Source organism: Vespula vulgaris, chromosome 14 (genome assembly GCF_905475345.1).
Source record: "Vespula vulgaris chromosome 14, iyVesVulg1.1, whole genome shotgun sequence".
NCBI lineage: Eukaryota > Metazoa > Arthropoda > Insecta > Hymenoptera > Vespidae > Vespula > Vespula vulgaris.
The window spans coordinates 3922172-3945084 of NC_066599.1; the positions used below are offsets into that span (position 1 = coordinate 3922172).

The 22913-nt window shown below is 33.8% G+C and overlaps 1 protein-coding gene across 10 annotated transcripts in view; it reads right to left on the reverse strand.

Moving 5' to 3' along the window:
• Nucleotides 1-131: 131 nt before the first annotated feature.
• LOC127068987 (glutamate receptor ionotropic, kainate 2) overlaps nt 132-22913 on the reverse strand; it is a 216527-nt gene continuing 193745 nt past the window's right edge. For 2 of the 10 annotated variants that reach the window (XM_051005511.1, XM_051005510.1), the window contains 12 exons: nt 22877-22897; nt 21374-21526; nt 19878-20099; nt 16982-17273; nt 16441-16579; nt 15866-16003; nt 14268-14405; nt 11745-11943; nt 10306-10537; nt 9022-9137; nt 7922-8077; nt 132-3025 (listed from right to left, as the gene is read on the reverse strand). In XM_051005511.1, coding sequence (XP_050861468.1) covers nt 2837-3025; nt 7922-8077; nt 9022-9137; nt 10306-10537; nt 11745-11943; nt 14268-14405; nt 15866-16003; nt 16441-16579; nt 16982-17273; nt 19878-20099; nt 21374-21526; nt 22877-22897 — 1995 coding nt within the window. In that variant the 3' untranslated portion in view covers nt 132-2836. Of the gene's footprint in view, nt 3026-4644; nt 6124-7700; nt 8078-9021; nt 9138-10305; nt 10538-11744; nt 11944-13069; nt 13161-14267; nt 14406-15865; nt 16004-16440; nt 16580-16981; nt 17274-19877; nt 20100-21373; nt 21527-22876; nt 22898-22913 lie in introns of those variants that run through there. The other 8 variants (XR_007783264.1, XM_051005516.1, XM_051005512.1 and 5 more) reach the window with 8 other exon arrangements.

Genomic DNA, 22913 nt, shown 5'->3' on the forward strand with positions numbered 1-22913 from the left:
ATTAATTATAACGATCGGATGAATCGTTAGAAGTAATCAAACAAATTAAAAATTTTAATTGATTAGGCGTTAATGCATATGTATGTATTCGTTTTCCTTTCGAGAACGCCACGATTGAGAATATACAGACGAATAGTTTATTCACGTTTAATACGTTACTTCGTAGTACATATTTGTTATTGTTGTTGTTGTTGTTGTTGTTGTTGTTGTTGTTGTTGTTGTTGTTGTTATTTGTTATTGTTTTTGTTGGTGGTGGTTTCTTATCTTTTTTTTTTATATAAGAAGTATATAATCAATAGCCTCTTGACAAAATTGTACGATGTTACGCGAACGCGATTTAACAAGTATGGAATACAGACGATATTTACAGGTGCATATTGAGTGTTAACTTATGTGTGTGTATGTGTATATGTACGTGTATGTGTATGTGTGTGCGTACGTGTATGTGTGTCATCGTTAATTTCTTTATCTCTATCTTTCTTTTTCTTTCTCTCTCTCTCTCTTTCTCTTTCTTTCTTTCTTTCTCTCTTTCGTGTCTTTGTACATACGTAAAACGATTCGTAATTTGATTTTTAATGTTTTTTTCTTTTTTTTTTTGCTTTTTTCTTTTCTTTTTTAATGAAAGATCTCGTAAATCGAATCTGAGAAGTAAAAAGATGAGATTTGCAGGCTTTTTTAATGTCTTCAAAAGTGTAACGACGAGCCTCTATTTTTAAACCTTTTCTCTCGCTTATTTTCGAGTCGAACGGACGAAAAGGAGCATAGTAGTTCTTTTCTCGGGAGCACACGTGGAAGATTTAAAAAAGAAAGAAAGAGGCGAGCAACACAAAACGAATGTATTTTTTTATAAATATGTCCTTCGATTGTTCCATCGTTTTAATTTTTATTTTAATTATAATTACTTTACTTTTCCTCTATCCCTCTTTGTATGCTTTTCTTTCTTTTTTATTGAAAAACAAAAAAAAAGATCCTTTTCGATTAAGCTCGACGGATTACAAAGCTTGTCACGTCATTATTATATGCATTTTAATTTAAAATCTATCTATACGAGACGGAAGACGGAAATTAATACTGCTTGGTTAGTAAAAGTTTTGTACAAATTTCTATGATGAACGCAAATAACGAACTATATCAACTTGAAGTTTTCTTTTTACTCTTTCGCTTTTTTCCTTTCTCTTTTCTCAATTCTTTTTTCTACCTTTCTCTAATACCTTTTCGAACAAATCGAAGTGTGTATGAAAAACCTTTCTTTCTTTCTTTCTTTCTTTACATTTTTCTTTTTTTTTCCTTTTTATGTATTTATTTATTTACTTCTTTTTTTTTCTCTTTTTTCTTCCTCTCACTTTTTCTCTCTCGTATAAATACCCTTCGCTCTCATCGGCAGGTGCAACGAATATAAAATGTATTTATTTATAAGGATTACGATGAAACAAAAACGACGAGTAAGAGATATGAAATACTTGTCTTTAAACGTCCTCAATTTGTTTTTGTTTCGTTTTCTTTTTCCTCTTCTTTTCTTTTTCCTTCTTTTCTCCTTTTTTCTCCAATAAAACAAAAAAGATTTCTTTCCCGCATCCTGCCGTTGAGAGAATCGTTCATTTTTATTTTTATAGTTATTAATTTTTTCTGCTTTTTTTTCTTTTTTTTCTTTTTTCTTTATATTCCTGTAAGAAGTAAACGACACGAACGTAGATTGAAACAACTCGCGGACACAATCCGTGCTTAGCTCACATAGATTTGAATTTATACAAATTTGAATTCTTAATGAGAATAAGAGAATATACAAAAGTGTTTTTAATGTTATCTACAGACGATAGAACGTCGATGCACCTGATTCACCTTTCTTAATTCCATTTCGTCGAATGGTTTCCTCACAAATATTATCGTATCACGCAATTATCAATTTGATTTCGTACGTACGATTTCATAATTATACAAAGTCGAACGTTTTCAAAATGAAACGAATCTTCGACGTTCGATCTTTCTATTATAATACGTTGCTTCGTTAGATAAATTCTTATCGATATCGTATTCGTTCGAATATTTTCCAATAAAATTTGTACAGAACAATCGATTCTATATTAATCGAATTAAAAACAAGAACAGTGATATCCTAAAATCTCAACGATTATCGTTAACGTTACAGTTAGAATAAATTATCATGATTTATTTATCACAACGTATATGATAATTATTTATTATTACAATCTACGATAATTAATTATTATCACAACACATATAATTACGATTATTAGAATTCAATATTAAATAATTCATTTTAAACTTCAAATCAAATCAAATTCTAACGATATAATTATGATACAAATCAAAAATTCTAACGTAACGATCATCGTTGACGATGCAAATCATATTTTCAATTATCCAACAAAACAACTCAAACAATCGAATTGATAAAATACCAGTATTAAAACATAATCGTTTCTTATAATCTGTATCGAACAATCTCTTTCTTTCTCTCTCTCTCTCTCACTTTTCTCTCTCTCTCTCTCTCTCTCTCTCTCTCTCTCTCTCTCTCTCTCTCTCTCTCTCTTTCTCTTTCTTTTTCTCCTTTTGCATTATTTATAAAAAATCAGACGTATACACAGACGAAGAAAGAGAGAGAGAGAGAGAGAGGAAAAGAGAAAGAGAGAGACAGAGAGAGGGAGAATTTAATTCAATTCGATGATGACACCTCTCTAATATTATATTTTCATTCTTGCCTCCATCACTGCACTTCAACCGCACAAATTATGCAACCACGAATATAATAACCACAAACACAAACACAAATACACAAAGAGAGAGAAACTTCGTCGTCGAAATTAGTCGTCTTCGTTCACGTGAAAGGTGCTTTACCAACGAAATGAGTATATCTGCTACAGGCAGCATAACCCTCTTCTTCTGAAAGAATCGAAAGGTTCGAACGTTGTCGTTGATGTTGCGATTTTTTCGAGATCTTCTTATTGCCGTTGCCGCAGTCCAACGCGAAACGCAATTCGTTTGCCATTTCGTAGCACATTGATTTCTGAAATATCGATACATTTTTATGTATGTATATATAGATAAACTTATTGGAATAAGCTTGCATTTTGAATTGCTTTAAGAAAAAAAAAAAAAAAAAAAGAAAGAAAAGGAAGAAGAACAAACAATATTATTACAAAATCATTTTCGTGCTAGAGATAGCGAGATAAGTAAATAATCGTACATGCAAAATATCGATAAATAAATAAATATATATATATTATATTTATCAAAAGAGACAATACATAATCGATGTTCGATGTATCGCGAAAGAAGTAAATACTTAGACAGTCGATCCATGGATGAAAAGAAGGCAGCTTATCGTGCAGAGCCTTTATTTATACTGAAATAAAAGAAAAAAAAAAAAAAAAAAAAAAAGAGAAAAAAGGAAAGAAGATACTCGATGCAAAATCATTGTCAGTCAAATGCTAAGAGGAAGAAACGAAAAAGAAATAAAGTTAATCGATCGATCAATCGTACAGTATTATAAATTAAATGCAAACACGAAGCGAAGCACATCCCTCGTACATGCATGAAAATCTAAATCATTATACATAATCAGCATCCTCCTGAAAATATAGAGAAATAGAGAAGAATTATTTTCACGTGTTTCCTTTTTCTTTATGTTTTCTTTTTTCTTTTTTTTTTCTTTCTTTCTTTCTTTCTTTCTTTCTTTCTTTCTTTCCAACGACTAAAAGAAAAGAAGACGAAGTAATGCGATAGACAAAAGAGATGCAGACAGCGAGCGACACACAGCCCACAAAAGAATTAATTTACTAATACATGTAAATTGGCTCACCTCCTGCGAATCCGTGACGAAAGAGGGAGGCAAGAAACATTGCGACACAACTAACAATGTCATACTAAACTTTAACACGGGTTCGTTCCCATGTTATTCCAACTACCACACCATCACCATCATCACCATCATCACCATCATTATCATCGTCATCGTCATCGTTATCGTCATCGTTATCATCATCGTCATCGTCACCATAATCACATCAATGTAATAATCATCGTCGTCCCAACGCTTACATCTACTTTTGCTATACCGAATTGATTTTAATTACAATATTCGTATAATACAACGTACGAGATTCGAGACATTAATTATACTGTCTATTTTATCGATTAAACGGATTTCCTCGGAATCCGTGAGCTTCTTCTTCTCTATTATCATCCTTCTCTCTTTCTCCCGTCTCCCTCTCCCTATCCTACAAACCCGATCCTCCCTTCCACGAAAAATTCGATCGTTCGACTATCCTTTTTTTTATTTTATTCTTTAGCCTTTTCTTTCTTCCACCCCTATCTTCGATGAGAAGCGGACGGACTCCCACGAATTACAGCAATAGGCCCGTTATAATACTACACGTTATTTACAATAAAACGCTTCGTAATCTGACGCTATACATTCACTATCTAATTGGTATAAAATCGTGATTGTTCCTTAATTACTTATACTCGCGCCCAATCCCCTTATCCCACCCCACGGCCCACAAGACGAAAATAGGAGAAGAATAATCGGAAAAAAATGAGAATTCTTTGCGCGACAGACGATGCTCTCTTTCCTTTTCTTATCTTTTCTTTTCTTTTTTTTTCTTTTCTTTTCTTTTCTTTCCATTTCTTTTCTCGCCCTGGTATCCTGAATCATCGTGTTCTTTCTTTTCCTTTTTTTTTTGTTTTTTTGGACATTTGTTGCAATATTTTTTTATATACTTTTTTTTTCTTTTATTTATTTCTATCTTAAGAAGGAAACGTTATTTTTATCGATCGCATTGGCAGACTTTCTCGACTCGACCATTGCGAGGTTTTCATTCATAGTCTTTGACTCTTTGACTCTTTTATTATATTATGTAATTTCTAAATGTTTCTGTTTCTGTTCTCGTTTTGTTTTGTTTGAATTTTTTATTTATGTATTTATTGTTTGTTCGTTCGTTTGTTCGTTTGTATATTTGTTTGTTTGTTTGTTTGTTTGTTTATTTTTGTGATATGAACGATGTGTGTATTTACGTGCGTTTACGTATATGAGCGAGACGCAAACGCGATTGACCTTTCCAATTTTGAGTTCAGGTTCGAAGGACCAACTGAAACTCGACTTCGCCAGCCTGTTTGCCAACGATGCGTCCCTCCACTCGATTAACCCTTTCGAGGTCAAGCTCGAGAGTACAACTATTTGCTTTTCCCCTCGACAATGGCCTGTCATACACACATACACATATACACGCATACACACGTCCACGCACAGGCGCACGCGCTTGTTTGACCAGTGGGAAAACGATTTGTCGTCGGCTACCCTCAAAAAGGTGTCAATTCTGTTGGCCACGAAGCTGGAAAAGGTTTCGAGAAGAATTTCGAGAGATTGAATTTGAAATCGATTGTTCATCGTCGAGCCTTATTTTTTCTTTTTTACTTTTGACTTTTTCTACGAATCAATTTTTTCTCTTTCTTTTCTCGTTTTCTTTTTGTTTCTTTTTTTTTTTGTTTTTTTTTTTTTTTTATTTCTTTTTAATATTATATCCTCTCAAGAACAAGTTAGATTATAGACCATCGTTCGAACATTTACCCTCGAAAGTTGGCACGATAAACTTTCAACTTTAAAACGGAAGTTTCGAGAGTTACGAAAGTATCAAACGAAAACTTTTCGGTGGATGATCGAAGAGATAAAAATTATAATCGTCGAGAGATATAGCAAGAAATCGAGACTTTCTAATTTTCGTTTCTTTTCTTTTCTTTTTTTTTCTTGAAGTTTTTCTTTTCCCTCCTTCGATCGCTTTCGAACGGAGAGACGATCAATTTTGAAGGCCATTGATATTAAATATTAAAAATCTATACAGATTGCATTATTGAAAAATTGGAAAGGTCGAGGCTGCTTGCTTCTTCTCTCGATTATTTCGTTTCTTCGATTGGTATGTCGTTTATACACGATTCTCGGTCACTCATGATGGAGTTCTTCCTTAGGTCCATCGAACTCGGGTCGGATACACTTAGTTGTACCGGCTCGGGCTTAGGAATCTGTTTTTGAAGCGTGGCGAATAGCATTGCTCGCTAGTGCAGATCAGTAAAACCTTCGCAGATCGGTTTCCCCGATGATTTCTGCTTCTAAAACAGAACACCAAAATGCCCGTGTAAGAACAATAGTGTCACTTCAATAGTTCACCACAATTAAACTCCAATTTTATTTCAGGGCTAACGAGACAGAGAGAAAGGCACGAAACGTGTTAGAGATCTATTATCTCTTTCAACTAAGTACATATATCGCGATGTTTAAAGTTCTAATAATATTGAAAAATTCTAATAAAATCCGATTAGATATATATATATATATATACACATACATATATATTATATATATTATATTATCTATACATTATGTATATATTATATTATATTATATATGTATATATCTATCTCTTTCTAACTATAATAACAATAAATGTTATTTTTAACTCTTTGTCCTTTAGAAAATGATTACAAAAATAATTACGAACGCGACAGAACGTATATATCGACGTTAATACTGTTTCCTTTCTAGTACGAATAACATAGAAAGCCGATTAACGTCCGCAGCTTTTGGAAAGGACTAAAATTCCTCATAGGTTCACGAAGAGGAGGTCCCAGACACCAAACTGGATAGGGCACAGCAATACTCTGCGTTTGTTGACTCGTGGAATTGTTTGCTCTTGAGGATGCACAGGGTCACCGATGCAAAGCTGCATATCCGTATTTGTGGACGGGCTCTCAAATAGTTGCCTGTTTGCTTACCACTCGAATCTACGCAAACAGTGACTGGTCCGGATCCATATAATAGACGTGCGACGCGAGTCCACGATTCCTCCATGAGTTTTCATTCGAGTTCATGTATCTCTAAGTTAGCCCTTTTGTATCTGTACGCTGTTAATTCTATTCTGGTCTTTGGCTGTTCGTATTTCCATCAAAACGCTTGTATTATATTACGAATAATATGCTATTGCGGTCTAAAGTTTCTCTAAACTTTCAAAGCCACAATTAAATACAATTTCACGTGTAGAAAGTACTTCGATAAATTCTACGTAATGAAAACTTTGAAATTCGTCGAATGGAAATTGAAAACTATTGACAAATAAATGATTAGTAAATGATCAAAGAAGTTTAAATCTTCAATGGACAATGTCAACGATCGATCAAGATATCTATCTATAGAAATCTCTATAGAAGATATACATTGTATAATATCAATGACAGATTGCTGTGCCATCCAGCGGTGGAATATCGAATTAAATAATAACGTCTAGCCCCTCGTACTAGGCATTATTCTTACAGACGTGTATAAGGAGACATTCAAACATTTCGGTCGACATTGTCAAACGAAAACTACAATATACTATCACAATTATATTATGCGCAAGTTACTAAAAACAAAAGAAAAAGAAAAAAAGAAAAAAAAAAGAGAGAAAAGAAAAGAAAAGAAAAATAAAAAAGAAATAAGAAGAAAAAGAAAAAGAAAAAGAAAAAGAAAAGAAATTATAAACCATTTCGCAGCCTCTCTCTCTCTCTCTCTCTCTCTCTCTCTCCTTTCTCTTTCTCTCTATCCTTCTCTCCTTTCATCCCCTTTCTAAAATTTCAATCACGGTCCGTTGTTTTATCGATCGAATATCTACGTTCCTCTCTCTCTCTCTCTCTTTCTCTCTTACTCTTACTCTTGAAGGAAATTATGACGACAGCCGGTTACGGATCAGACCCGAGTAGTCTTGTAGTTGCACTGGGACCATTAAAGAGAAACTCCACCATCGTGCGAACATCAACTGATGTATTCGCGTGGTATGTCGGGATAGATCGCGTCCGGATCGAGATGCGTGTTTGCAGAGTTGACTTCCGGCGCGATCGCGCCCTCCTCCACGTGCTATCTGACGACACTCACCCGTTCCTCGATCGCGACCTTCCTGCTCTTCCAGACGAACTCGCAGACTGCTATTACACAGGCAACGCCCATGCCACCCATCAGAACAACGAATACGCCACCAACATTCGCTAGACCCAACTCGTTCGCTGCTGAGCTGCTCTTTGACGTGTCGTCCTAAAAGAATCATCATTTTGTTGTTTTCTTCTTTTTCCTCTTTTTCTCTCTCTCTCTCTCTCTCTCTCTCTTTCTCTCTTTTTCTCTTTGAATATCGATAATTCTATTGACACGGTATATTTTACATAGTGTACCAATGTAAATAAGTACACATATAAAATGGTTACACGAGTTTATCAATGTACGAAATTTTGCTTAATATTTATCAATGTTTTATTTTCGATCAACGTCCAACGTTTCTTGTTTAATATTCAATATGTAATATTCATCATTTAATATTCAATATTTAATACTTAATATTCAATGTTTCTGAATTAATAATTTCTTCGTTGAAATAAAAAAAAAAGAATTAATCGGTTAATTAATTATTTATTTATGTCAATGATCTCCCTTTGGAAATTAAATAAATAATCCGATTAAGTGTTCAAATCAAAATAGATAGAGATCACCTGTCACACGGGCGATTTTCAAAGATTGAGGAAACTTCCAAAAGCCGAGAAACCACGATCTAACACGAGAAACAAGACTAGGGGTATAAGTAAAAGACGACTTGACAAGTTTATAAAGTAATCTCTTTCTCTCTTCGAACGTCTTAGAAACTAGAAGATACGTAAGAGAAAGAGAGAGAGAAAGAGAGAGAGAGAGAGAGAAAAATAGAGAAGGATAAGTAACATTGGAGAAACGAAGATGACTAGATAAGGAGCGGAAGTATCGCAAGTAAGAAGTTTGCTTATGTGCCTTATTGGCTGTATTAGTGTGGAAAATGGTTCTTCATGAAAATAAGAGAGGAAGCAAGAAAATTCTCCCTCTCTCTCTCTCCCTCTCTCTCTCTCTCTCTCTCTCTTTCCCTTTCTCTCTAAAACTATACTCGTATATATACATGTGTATATATGTGTATATATATATATATATATATATATACACACATATATGTATCTCCTCACCCTGCAGGATCCACCTCCACGTTTCTCCTTCCACCATCGAGTCTTCAGTAAGTGCAGCTTCCCTTCTTCTTGAAGTTTCAGTATGGCTCCGCTTATAGCCGTCCTGTACGGCGAATCTGAAGTTCCAAGGTCGTTTTAAAGAATTCACTCGTTTCAAAGCCTCAAAGCCCCCCTCCCCTGTTTCGAAGAACCCTGAACAACCCTGAACTTTCTACTATACCATTCTTTCTCTTTCCCTCTCTCTCTCTCTCTCTCTCTCTCTCTCTCTCTCTCACTCTCTCCATCTATCTATGTACTCGCCTTTTATCGTATAGTACGAAGACAAAAGTTTCGGAAAGTGTTTCGTCCTCGTAGCAGTTTATCGTTCCCTGAGCTAAGCTGTACGAACATTTCGTGTTTCGCGTTTCGCGTTCGTGCTAGCTACGCTTCGATAAACATTCACCGTTAGGATCGTTACCATTATCACGGTCGTTGTTACTATACTATTTCGTAGTAGGTTGAGCGTCACAGAGATGCCGGAGGAATATAATTTCGTCGTAACGGTGTATAGTAAAACTGAGTTCTGGTTTAACTCCTTACATCCTCCGTTTCTCTCTCTCTCTCTCTCTCTTTCTGTACTCCACCCAATATGGGAAAATTTTATGCCTACAGGCTTTGCAATGTCATAGTTGTCGACTTTGCGTTTGATGATAAACGTCGCTGCGTAGTTTACTTCCTAGACGCGCAACTTTATCTAACAAACTTTAATTAACTACGACTTCATATTTCTTCATATTTTTTATTTATTTGTTAATTCTTTCTCACGTATATATTTATATCACTCTAATACGTAATATCTTTGTTCTTTCTATTCTCTCAAAGATTACGATACATTTCCCGATGATGTCGAAACGATCGAATTTTGTTCCGAAAGAATTTCGTGTCTTGTTTCGTTACGTATAATAATATATTTTTACAAAAGTTTTGAAAAAACCATCTATTGTACTCGTACTTATTTTCTTTAAGAAAAAAAAAAAACAAATTTAATTTAATCTGAATAAGATATCTAATTAGAATAACACGAGTGGAAGTATTTATGTTAGACTGATTTCTTGGTAGAATTAGATAACTTCTAGTCCGTCTCTTTCTCTCTCTTTCTCTCTCTCTCTCTCTCTCTCTCTCTCTCTCTCTCTCTCTCTCCCTTTCTGTTTTGCATTTGAGGAAACGACGAGCACACCTGTTTGCTCGCGTCGTCTCGTTAAAATGTATGCGAGCTATTTCCCGTGCTAGTAACTTAACACTTACTTGGTGGCATGGCTATGCCATATCCTTTCGAGTCCAAGAGACCGCCGACTTGAGTTAGGTCGCAGTTCCTCTCGATTACGTATTCAATGGAAGTGGATTCCATTAGGAATGCGTAGCTTCCCTTTCCCTTGATCACTCGATCTACGCCCTCGACGTTGCTCGATGTAAATACCGTCGGCTTCGCCGAATCCATGAAGGACCACATGCGCTGATACGTCGAGAAATTGGAATCCTGCCGATGGAATTCGATGATTTAGCACGTATACAGGTATATCTATGTTACTGTTAAGTAACTGTTCGTAATAGATCGATAGATTGATCGATATCGTATCGTTCGATTTTCCTATGAATCACGAAAGATTGCACTTCACGATTTCTCTCTGCTCTATTCTGCATACCTATCATCGATACCTGCTCTGATATTATCAGAATGATCCTGCACTATTTCTAAAGAATTTCCTACCTGATGAAACTTCGAATTCCTATTATTGAGTTTTATTCGAATTTCGCAAGAATCGTTTTTTTTTTCTTTTTCTTCTTCTTCTTCTTCTTCTTTTTTTAGATATTAATGCATTGTATCTCAGATCGGAAAGAACGAATTCGAGATGGATATTGTTTTTAAAAATAAGTATTTTATATCTAAATATTATCATACGGGTATTTTAATAGATACTTAAGTTAATGGTTGAAAAAGAGATCATGTTTGCATTTTTGGATCATTTTCAAGAGAAAAAAAGAATAGAGAGAGAAAGAGAGAAAATGAAGCATAATTCCTCTTCTTCTTTCTTCCTTCGTTAAGTAAACAACTTATCTGTTGCATTTAATTAAAATCAAACCATGTATATCATTATCCTTAAAGTATTTCAAACAAGATAACTTCGTAAAAAAGAAAATATTTTACTTACAGTTAGCTTATTTTATAATTTCTCTCTCTCTCTTCTTTTTTTTTTCATTTTCAATGTATTCACGTAATTGAAAATTATTCCAGTTACGGAATATACAATTCCTCTCTTTTCCCCATGTTCCAATTCATTCTCGAATCCTGCGATTTTCTAATTCACTCCTTTTTTTTTCTTTCTTTTCTCTTTTTTTCCTGTCTTTTTTATTTTTTTATTTTTATTACTCTTTCGATTCGCCACAAAAGAAGGAATTTGTTCGTAACGTATTTCCGATCGGTCTCTCTTTCTCTCTCGAGCGTTTAATCATCCACCGATAACGATTCTCATGGAATTTCAATCGAGCCTTTCCCTTCGAGACTGCCAATTAATTGGATTACGCTCGAATGCGTCGACGTTCGTCGTTTAGTTAACGAGAAACGTGAAAAGCAAAAGAAAATGTCGGCTACGTGCTTGGAAAGGATGAATGAAAAATTCTTAAGATCCGTCTTCTTTTATTTTTTTTTTTTTTTTTCTTTTCTTTTCTTTTTCTTAATAACTTACCCGGAAAAAAGCAGCAGTGCTGCCGCCCTTCAAGGCGCCATATTTTATCTTTGTTTGTTTCGCAAGATCTTCGGCGCTCTCGATCGGCGAATCCATTCTCTCGACGGTAAGAAATGCAGCAAGATTTGCAGTATACGACGATATCATGATAAGTGTGAAGAACCACCACATACCGGCTACCATACGTGTTGATACGGCCCTGTGAATAAAAATTCAACGGAGTATCGGAAACTTTACGACAAGGGTTGCTGACTTCATGTAATCGAGTAGAGGTTTATATATATATATATATACATGTGTGTGCGTGTGTGTATGTGTATGTGTGAAAAGGGGAAGGTGAATATAAAAAACGTTCGTGCGTGTCTTCTCTTTTAAAAATTTACATGCGAAAGAGTTGCGTATCGATAAACGCTATATCGGCCATATAAAATTCCAACTCTTTTTCTTTTTATTTATTCTTTTTTCTTTTTTCCTCTATGGAAACTATCTATCGGTATCTCAGTGCCGACGTTCTCTTTTTCTTTCTTTCATTATTTTCTTCCTTATCGGTATTTTTTTCGAGAACACTGGCATGCAAAAAAAAAGCGCTTTATAAATATTCAAATAAACAAAAAACAGAAAGATCCTCTTCCCCTGTCTCTCTCTCTCTCTCTCTCTCTCTCTCTCTCTCTCTCTTTCTCTCTCTAATTTTTTTATACCTTTATAAATATATAGATACATCTACAAAAAAGCCAAACTCTTATCGATGCATATGTTATAACATATCACGTGGTACATTTCATGCATAAATGATTTTCCATCTACGAGCTTTACAGACTAAACCAAACGAAAAATCGAACATTTTTTCGTTTTTTTTCTCTTTTCCTTTTTATTTTTCTTTTTTCTCTTCATTCTCAACATTCTCCATGCTTTCTCTATCTACTAATGTGCATTCTGTTGGAAAATGGTAATTTTCCATTTTTCTTCTCTTTTTTTTCTTCTTTCTCTTTCTCCTTTTCCTTTTCCAAACGAATGAATAAGGTTTTGATGAATTTAAGGTACCAAGGTTAGAGTGCGAAACGATAATAAATGAGGCGAACAAACTACGATGATCGTTAGTATTGATCTTCATTTTCGTTTATTGACAAATTGATCCTTAAATGTAAATATATGAGATGTGAATTATGATTATTGAATATTATTAAATCTTTCTTTTTATGTACGTGTTTACATATATATATATATATATATATATATATATATATATATATCTGTGTGTGTGTGAGTATGTATCATCCCTCAAGCTCTCCAATTTTCATTTTATTTTCCTATAACGGGCTTCATACCTGGGTACCTTAACATTTTCTCGCTTGCATGCACATGCCGATTTTCTGTCGGCGTTCTCTGATTGGTCCCCTCGTCTCTCGATTTTGGTTTCTGGACGGACAACAGGACCATAATAAACAGGATTTAATTATCTCTCTTTCTCTCTCTCTTTCTTCCTCTCATTCTTTCTCTCATTTTCTTTCTCTCACACATCCAGACATAGACACATACACACGCAGATACATTCTCGAGAACTCAGTTACTGGAAGAACAGGATTCACTTTGCATGGAAATCAAATTAACGTGTTCCCTACATTTTTTTCACGGTCGTTAAATTTTCACGTTCAAACCCTTCCATTTGTTCTTCTTTCTCTCTCTCTCTCTCTCTCTCTCTCTCTCTCTCTCTATCTCTCTCTATCTCTCTCTCACACACACGCATAAACATACACACATATTCTCTTTCTCTCTCTCTTATTCTCCTCCACTTTCTCTCTCGTATATTCTCTCTCTCTCTTTCTCGTATATTTTTTTCTTTTGCCAAGCACGAAGTAAAATGTAAAAGTACGTCTATTATGTAAGCGAGGGTCTAGCAGTTCCGACAAGAAGGTACACACTTAGGAATACTGAATAATTTCAACGTGAAAAGTGTTGGTCTACTTTCTCCCAGTATCCTCGAGAATTCGGTCTACCGATCTCACGTGTAGTAGGTAGATAACAGATTTAAAAAAAAAAAGAGAAAAAAAAAGAAAAAAAAAAAACAAGGACATATGTATCGTCGATCTAGAACTTTTCATTGGAATATACGATCGATCTTTATATGAGGATGATTACAGGATTGACAGATAGATAGCGGCTGAACGAGAAACGGCGGGTTGAAGCGTTAGCAAAAGCACTTAATGATCGCGTTTAATGTAGGCAATCTGTTGCAGCAAGCCTACGATATAGCATACACTATCGCGTTCGATTATAACATATCTAAAATATTATGGAACGATAAACGGTAAGCTTTTTCACTTTTGACAAGTTCTTCTTAGAATTTATTTGAAATAAGGAAAACAAAAAAAAGAAGAAGGAAAGATAAGAAAAAAGAAAAACAACAAAACAATCTTGTTCTTCGGTCAAGTCCGCCTCTATCGATCGATTTAGACGAACAGCTTTTCCCATGTGAAATGAAAATTAACAAAATTCATCTTCCTCCGTGCTTCTTCGTTGACTTACTTCGGCGCTATATCAGAGCCTTGCTGCATGAGCGAGCCTATGGTGAACCAGAGCGAGTTCATCAGGGTGAACTCATTTTCGAGGACCTCGGACTGCCCGTTGCACGGATGGGGATTCTCCCACTCGTAGGGGCTGAACCTGCGGACACGTGAAAGGAAAAGGGACGGGGTTAGATCGATGGAACCTTTTTTCTAATGATTTGTTTTTGTTTGTTTTTCTTTTCTTTATTTTTTCTCTCTTTCTCTCTCTCTCTCTCTCTCTCTCTCATCTCTCTCACACACATATACGCATACACGGACAAACAGACAGACATACTTTCCCTTTCATTCTTTAGCTTCTTCTTTATCCTTCTGTCACATAATTATTTCGACGAATATAGTGTTTGTCCTCGATCGCTCACAATAATACCATTAATTTTCTCTCCTATATTTTTTCTCTCTCTTTTAATACTCCGATAAAAGAAATTCCGATCACAATTTTATTTCCGAAAGGTTCAAGTTTCTTTCTGAATTTTATTTCTTTAATCGTGCGTTCTTATACAAAGAAGTGCTATCTCTTCGGTCATTGTTTGTATTCGTTCGACTTATTCTTCTTTCCTTTTCTCTTTTGCTCCTTTTTCCTTTTTCCTTGTTTTATTTTATTAACCTGAAATTTTCCTTCGAACGATAAAAAGGAAAAACATTGTTAAGCATAAACTCGAAATAAAAAGGCGCGTGATCTCTCGCGAATAATTGATTTCGTATGTACGTACGTACGATGACAAAAATATGAATTCTATAGAAGTTAGAAAAGTTCAAATAGAAAAGGAACAAGTTTTTCTTACACATGGAGAACGTGAAGAAGAATCTATATAAACTTTTTTAAATCTGATCAAACTCCACGATTCGTACGGGGCACAAACTCTTGAAAACTTTTCGGCGAAGATAAAAAATATAAGGGCCGTGTTTGTTCCCATAAAAAAAATTTTGTCTTTCATTTTATGATGTCATATTCCAAAGTATATATAAAGAAATAAAAAGAGAGAAAGAGAGAGAGAGAGAGAGAGAGAGAGAAACAGACTAATCTCTTCCTTCTCTCTCTCTCTCTCTCTCTTTCCTCTCTCTATCTCTCTCTTTTTCTTTCTCTCTCTCTCTTTCTGCATCCCTTTCAAATCGGATGATAATGCAATATAAAATTTGTAGATGATACAATTGGATCGTTTTTGGAGAAAGGAAGACGAGAGAATAATTCATTTTTAACGACTTATCGTCAAATATTTTCAACACTCATGCAAAATTTCCACGTCTATAAATCAACGAGACAAAAGTAAGAATAAATTTATTAATCTTTGCGTTTCGAATAAAGAAAACAAAAAAAGAGGGAAAGAAGAAACTTAAGATAAATTGAAAAAGTAGTGATAATACTAGAAACGAATTAAAAAGAATCTACGAAGCAGAAATCCTTGCAAGATAGATAAATAGATAGATAGATAGATAGATACACATAAAAACTTACACACGCGCGCGAACGTACGCGCACATACACACATAACGCGCACACACACACATACACGCGTGTATACACAGGGAGACATACACCTCTGTGATGAGAGAGCTTACTTAGGCAGAATATCGCAACCCTGCCGCATTAACGATCCAATGGTGAACCAGAGGCAGTTGAGTAGCTTGAACCGATTTTCCAGATGATCCGGGTTTTTGTTGCATGGATGAGGATTATACCACTCGTACGGTGTGAATCTAAACGCATCAACCATCAGAGATGATGCAAATAGCTTCAACTCTTTACTGACCTTTACTTAAACTCGTCACTGACCGACCATTTCGCTTTACAAATATCTCCGAGAAATGAGAGTTTCTAACTCTTACGATCCCAATTAAAGTCCAATTAAAGTTACGTTAATTGGCATCTCGTTAAAAGGACTCTTATATATCTAAATGTGCATATATATATATATATATATATATATATATATATATGTTTTTCTGTCTCTCTCTCTCTCTCTCTCTCTCTCTCTCTCTCTCTCTCTCTCTTTCTCTCTTTCTATTTCTCTCTCTTTTTCTCTCTATCTCTATCACTCTTTCTCTCTCTCTCTCTCTCTTTCGCTCTCATTCTCCCTTCTTTATGGGTACACATATGATCAAAGTTATTTAACGCATAAAGCATTTGTACTTGCCTTGCTAGAATAAACAACAAAACGGACACCCCTAGATAAGCTGTGGCCATGTAAATCCAAACGTCAAGGCTTAATGGACTGAGAAACGAGAAGAGATTCGGTGGTTGCTTTATCGGCTTACGATAAAGTATGCTTATCCCTGGAAATTTAAACGAATTTTCTACTAAGCATTTAAAAAAAAGTCTTTTAATCAACAAAAACATTTGGTCTGCTTAAGAAAAAATTACAATTTTGTATTTTGAAATATTCAACTTATACATACATAGATATCGAACTATTTTATAATACGTCAATAGAATATTAAACCTTTAACGACCTAATTTGTTTAAAATGACAAGAATAAATAATTAACATAATAAATATTTCCTTTCTTTATATATATATATATATATATATATATATATATATATACGATATTTATTGATAGAAATTAATTAGAATGTAGATAAAAGGTATCGAAATTATTTTAAAGAGAATCTTCTCGATATTATACCTTACTTAAAATAATAAAAAAAAAATGTTAATGATTAATTAAACTCACCTAAATTCATAAAAGGCATCGTAAAATCAACTGCCTGTTCACGGTCGTAAGTAATGGTTAAATCAGCGATGGCGAGGTCGGCCTTTTGGTCTAGAAGCTCCTTCATCATCCCATCCCATTCCTTGGTCTGCTTATTGTACGAACCGTAACGGCCATCCGGCACTAGTCTGAAGGTATAATTGAAGCCGAGGATTCGCGATATCTCGTAAATCAAGTCGACGCTGTATCCCTCGAATTGCGCATTTCCGGTAAGCTTCTCGCTCGAATCCTTCCGCATACAGTATGGAGCACTCTGTAGGTTAACGAGCATACGTAACGATTACTCAAATTTCTCTAAAATAAGCGAAAGATTATTAAATTATTTCTTTCTATTAAATAAACGTGAACAATTTACGATTCGAATATTTTAATTATCAATCCTTTTCTTGTTTCATTCAATAATCATTATATGCTTATAAAAACTATTTAATAGCGCTATCAATTTATATGTAAATGGTTTGACGAATAAGAAATTTTTTATAATAAATTGATGCTTATTCGTCAGTTAATTCGATATCTTTGAAATAATGAATAAATACGTATTCTATCAAGTTGATCCATAAATACTTTTATAAATGAGAAATTTGTTATAATTGAATGACACTTATTTATTAATCATATAAAGAATAAATAATGCTCGTGCGATTAATTCGATTTAATAGAAATATTGCAATTTCACAGTAGAGAACTTGTGATTTATTTAATATTTTGTCTCTTTTTCTTTTCTTTGGAAAAGATAAGATAATACAAATTTTCGGTAATAGAATCTATCGTAACTCGTGATTTATTCAATATTTTATCTTCTTTTTTCCTTTTTGTTTGAATAGATAAAATAATATAAATTTTCGGTAAAAGAAGACAATCTGTATGTTTCTAACGTATATCATGAGAATATTAAGCCACTGGTTAACTTAACGTAAAGCGTGAAATTGCGAAATTCTACGAACCAGAATGACAGAAGGAATTTACTAACGAACGATATAAGATTACGAATATCCGAGTAACTTCGAAGCAAAGCGAGTTATGCCTCCTTATCTTCGGAATTGTTCCCCGTACGTCGAAGATACGAATATGCGAGAGTAAAAGGGAGAAGAGCTAAACTTTCACAGATAACGGAGACGTAAAATCGTAAGGGGAAAAAATATGAAAGAGGGATGACCGTGATTTTATCGACATGGAAGAACACGAAACGAGCACATTGGATTTTCTCTCTTTCTCTCTCTCTCTGCCTATACGTAAATGTATATATATATATATTTATGTATACACATAAGCATTACAAAATCTTTTTTTACTCAAATTTTTCTTAGTAAAGAATTTCAATTTATATTTTACATGAAACGTAATTTCATTAAAATATGATTATTTTCTCTCATTATTTAGTTAATTATAATTTTATATTAATATATAATAAATTTACTTTTTCTCTCGGTAAAACCGAAGAGAATAAAAAAAAAAACGGAACAAAGAAAGAAAGAATAATTAAGTTCCCCTTTACAAGATTATTACGAAGGAATATAAAATGAAATTCGACAGGCATACAAATGAGAGTAGTTCGTAACGCGTTTTATGTGAATAACCTTGTACATGTGCATATATATATATATATATATATATATATATATATGTGTGCTCTATAAAATATCCAAGGAATTCGTTTTGCAGCTCTACTCGGTTACTGCTGCGTGCTTTGAAAGACGAAACGCTGGAATGTAGTTAAAACCGAGTCATCGTACGCTTTATATGTTCACTAACGCGACCGTGTTATACGTCTTCGAGAGTGAAAAACATATTACATGTGTACATAGTATGTATGTATGTATGTATGTATGTATATGTGCACATGAGAAAGAAAGAGAAAGAGAGAAAGGGAAAAAGCTTACAACTGACAATGGAAGGCTTCCAGAGTTTATTACGTTCGTAAAGAAAATCGTATTCTCGTTCTTATCTCTTTGAACTCTCAATTAGTTTAAACAAATTACGACGATATTTGCAACAAATATTCTAACGTTTTTGATTGCAAAAGGGAACGTCGAAAGTTTTGTAATTTTTTCTTGTTTGTTTGCTTTTTTTCTTTTGTCTAATTTTTTTTTTCTCTTTGTTTTTTCTTTCTTTCTTTTCCTTCCTTCGAACGTATTTTTTTTTAGATAAATGTTTTTAAGCTCTTATTACAGATGCTATTACGTGATGAAGATATCGAGTTTCGTATAAACCGTAAGGCATTTTCTCGCTAAACTTCGCGGCTTTGCACTTTCACGGAAACTTGCCGTATTTTGCCGTGAGTTTCTCTACGGTTAATACATTAGCGAGTACATTATGTGTCGCCGCAATTAGCGCGAGAATAAGTAATGCGCCTAGAGAGCTTCGCGAAAACTTCAATTAAGTCGACCTCCTGTACACCCTCTTTGCTCAATCTTTCATTCGTACGGGTAAAAAATGAGAGTGGAAAAGAAAAGGGGTTACTTGCTTTTGCGTTTGCTTTGGATTAATTGCTTTCTGTGTTATTAATGAAAAAGAGAAATTTGTATTAATTACACGTAATCATTCGCGACGTTAATTTTTCCCGAGAAGCTTCATTTTTTAATCACTATTATGTTCTGCGTCATTAATTTATAAATGAAATTTGTAATAATTATTATTGCATTAGTGATCGTAATATAATTCAGACGAATTAGTTTTTATCGCTTAATTGAAATTAAAAATAAAAATAAAAATGGATAAAAGATATGTATGATAATGACGAGGGAGGTGGAATTTCTTTTTGTTTCTTAATAAAAAAACAAAATAAAAAATATATATAAAAAAGAGAAAAAGAACCAAGAAACAAAAAGATAAAAGAAGAATATAATAGACTCACCAATATCGTTGTCACGATGAAAGTTTTGTTCTGTAAATTCTCGACGATTTGCGTATAAACGTCCCCGTAGCTTCTCGTAAAATTTATACCCTTCGTGCTGTTCCACGTACCGATTTTTTTCAAACCATCCTTATTATTAAGTTCAATAATATCGAGAATGAAATCCGAACGGAATCCTTGATGATCGAATTTGATGATACCGGTTAAACCGGTCATTTCGACCTGCAAACAAATGATTCTTAATTATTTATCATAAGAAATATCTACGTTAACGTAATATTTCATGAAAACTCATTTCTATACGTTAACAGGAAGGAGAAAGACACCTTTATAATCAACAGAAACCACAACAGAGACACGTAGTGAACGACAGTGAGTTGCTAATTATCGAACATGTTGATTACAATCGCCGAATCATGAATATTGCTTGCTTGACTATTAGAACGTTTCGAAGTAACAAGTCTATAATGGCGTTCAATAACTTTAACTGTACTAATATATGAACATTGCAATCGCAAAAAAATATTATTAAGATACTATATTAAAGGAAATCTTCCTATCGTGAAAATAATTTAAAAGTCTTTTAAAATTTGATTTTGTTCAAAATAATTAAATGATATTATTGATTTCTTTTATTTATAACGACAATTTTACACGTATATTTTACGTGTTAATGACAAGTATTATAATGGATCGGACATCGCAGGAATAATTCCTATATAGGATCTGCATGATTATAGAAACCAGTTGAGATCAAACTGAACGGTAGATCTCGAATTGGTGTGGCTGATATAAGCGTTGTAGGCAGTGGACAGGTTTCAACGGTGCAAAACCACAAGCGACAATTTGTCAAGGGAGTACGACGGCTTCGTTTAAACGGGAGTAACTTTCCATTGTTCTGTTGAACAATCGCTCCATGTTCCTGTTGTACAGTGAAAGAGAGACAGAGACAGAGAGAGAGAGAGAGAGAATGAATAAAGGTGTAGGGACGTATGATAAAGGGTGAAAAGGAAGAGAGAGAGAGAGAGAGAGAGAGAGAGAGAGAGAGAGAGAGAGAGAGAGAGAGAGAGAGAGAGAGAGAGTGCATAGATCCGTTGTTGTGTTCACACTCTCTAAGCCACACTATAGTTATCATGCACATGGCATCCATTGCCTACATACACACGCTCTAATGAGTTAGATTAGGCATATCCTTGTATATACATAATGGCTGATTACATTATAGAGAACCTATCGAACGATCAATAATCATAATTTGAGAAAATGAATTTCATTCTATTTTAAAATATACTCTACTCTCTGAAATATTCTTTTTGTCGTTTCTCTTCCAGATTGTATCTATAATTTATATTGCAATTTTGCTTTTTTTTGTTGTTGTCTAAAGAAATATTTGAAAATATATTTTGAGATGCTTCGAAGGAATGAGGGTAATGAATCTTTCGACTGATAATAATTATAATTATTTATGACATAGAGGCAAGAGCAAATGTACTTACGATTTTCATGTAATTAATTAGAGAATATCCATGAGGCCAGGTGTCAGTGGATTCGCAGGAAAGTGGTTTAATGTCGATCTGTTGAGAAGTATCCAGATCATGTAATGCCTTTGCAAAAAGATGTACGGCATCGTACATCAAAGAGGTTTCAGTCTGAAAAATTTGAGATCACGGATTAATGAACGAAAAAAAATGTAAAAGCAATATGAAGTTAATGGAAATAATAATAATAATAATAATAATAAAGATAAAAAGAAGAAGAAAAAAAAAGAAGAGAAAATCAAAAACAAGAAACGAGTTTGAAAATACACGAGATGAAATATTCGTCTTTATGAGATGGCAACAAATCTGCTTTCCTTTCCGATGGAATTTCACGACTGGTTGATGTCTCCAACTTCCGGTTCATCATATTTTGTAACTCGCGTTATATGTTAGTGGCTGCTGTAAAAAAGCGATATCGCGTCGTATATATTGCTTGGGTGGACGTAAATACATACATACATATATACATACATACATATATATATACATACGTACATATATATATATATATATATATATATATATATATGAGCCAACATTCGGGAGAACCAATATCCTTACATGGTTTTACGAGCCCTCGTCGACACGAACGAGAACTATTTACGAAGTAAAGTCGATATACTCGGATCCGAACACGCGTTAACAAACACGCGACTGATTTACTTCGTATTCTGTTCTATGGGTTTTGTCAAAAGAAAATATTATTAATATAAATTATAATCACGTAGTTGTAAAAAGTTGTAATCCTAATGATTTGATTAGTTTCACGTTATCCGAGTTATCAAGAAATCTTTACAACAATTATTACAATATTTGTTATCAATGACGTAACGTTTATCGATCAATCAATGACTTTGTTAATTTCGATTTTAACTTGCTCGTAAGTCAAAAGCTTTTATAATAATATAATAATGTTTATAAATCAATTTAATCGTACCAGTGAACAAATTTCTATATAATAATAATTCTAGTAAAATAATAATAACTTAAATTTAATCTAGAGAGAAAGAGATGGAGAATTTTCTGACAAAGGAAAAAGTAATTGAAGAAAATAAAAAAGAGAAAAAGAAAGAAAAGGAAAAAGGAAGAAACAAGAAATAATTTCGAACAAATGAAAATATAAATTTTCACTTTATCCTCATCTTCTTTGGAAAATTGATCGTATCGATCAATTATGATCGTTTAAAAGCAATATTCGGGAAGAAGGGAAATGTACGATCGTAATATCGTGCAATTTGATGTTATCGAGTAACGAGTATGTACGTACACTTTCGATATCCATTTCCATTGGCGCCCGCATGGCTATCTATTTGGATGGAGGACTTGCTTGATGATCGAAATCGAACACGCTCAGATTGCTAATAATTCACTAACAATGAAACAATTAGATGCATATTCAAGCACTTTACATGACGCCAATGATTGTATGGATATCGAGAGGAAATTTATGTCTTTTCTTACCTTTATGCACGTCAGGTTGTTCTATAGTAACCGAACA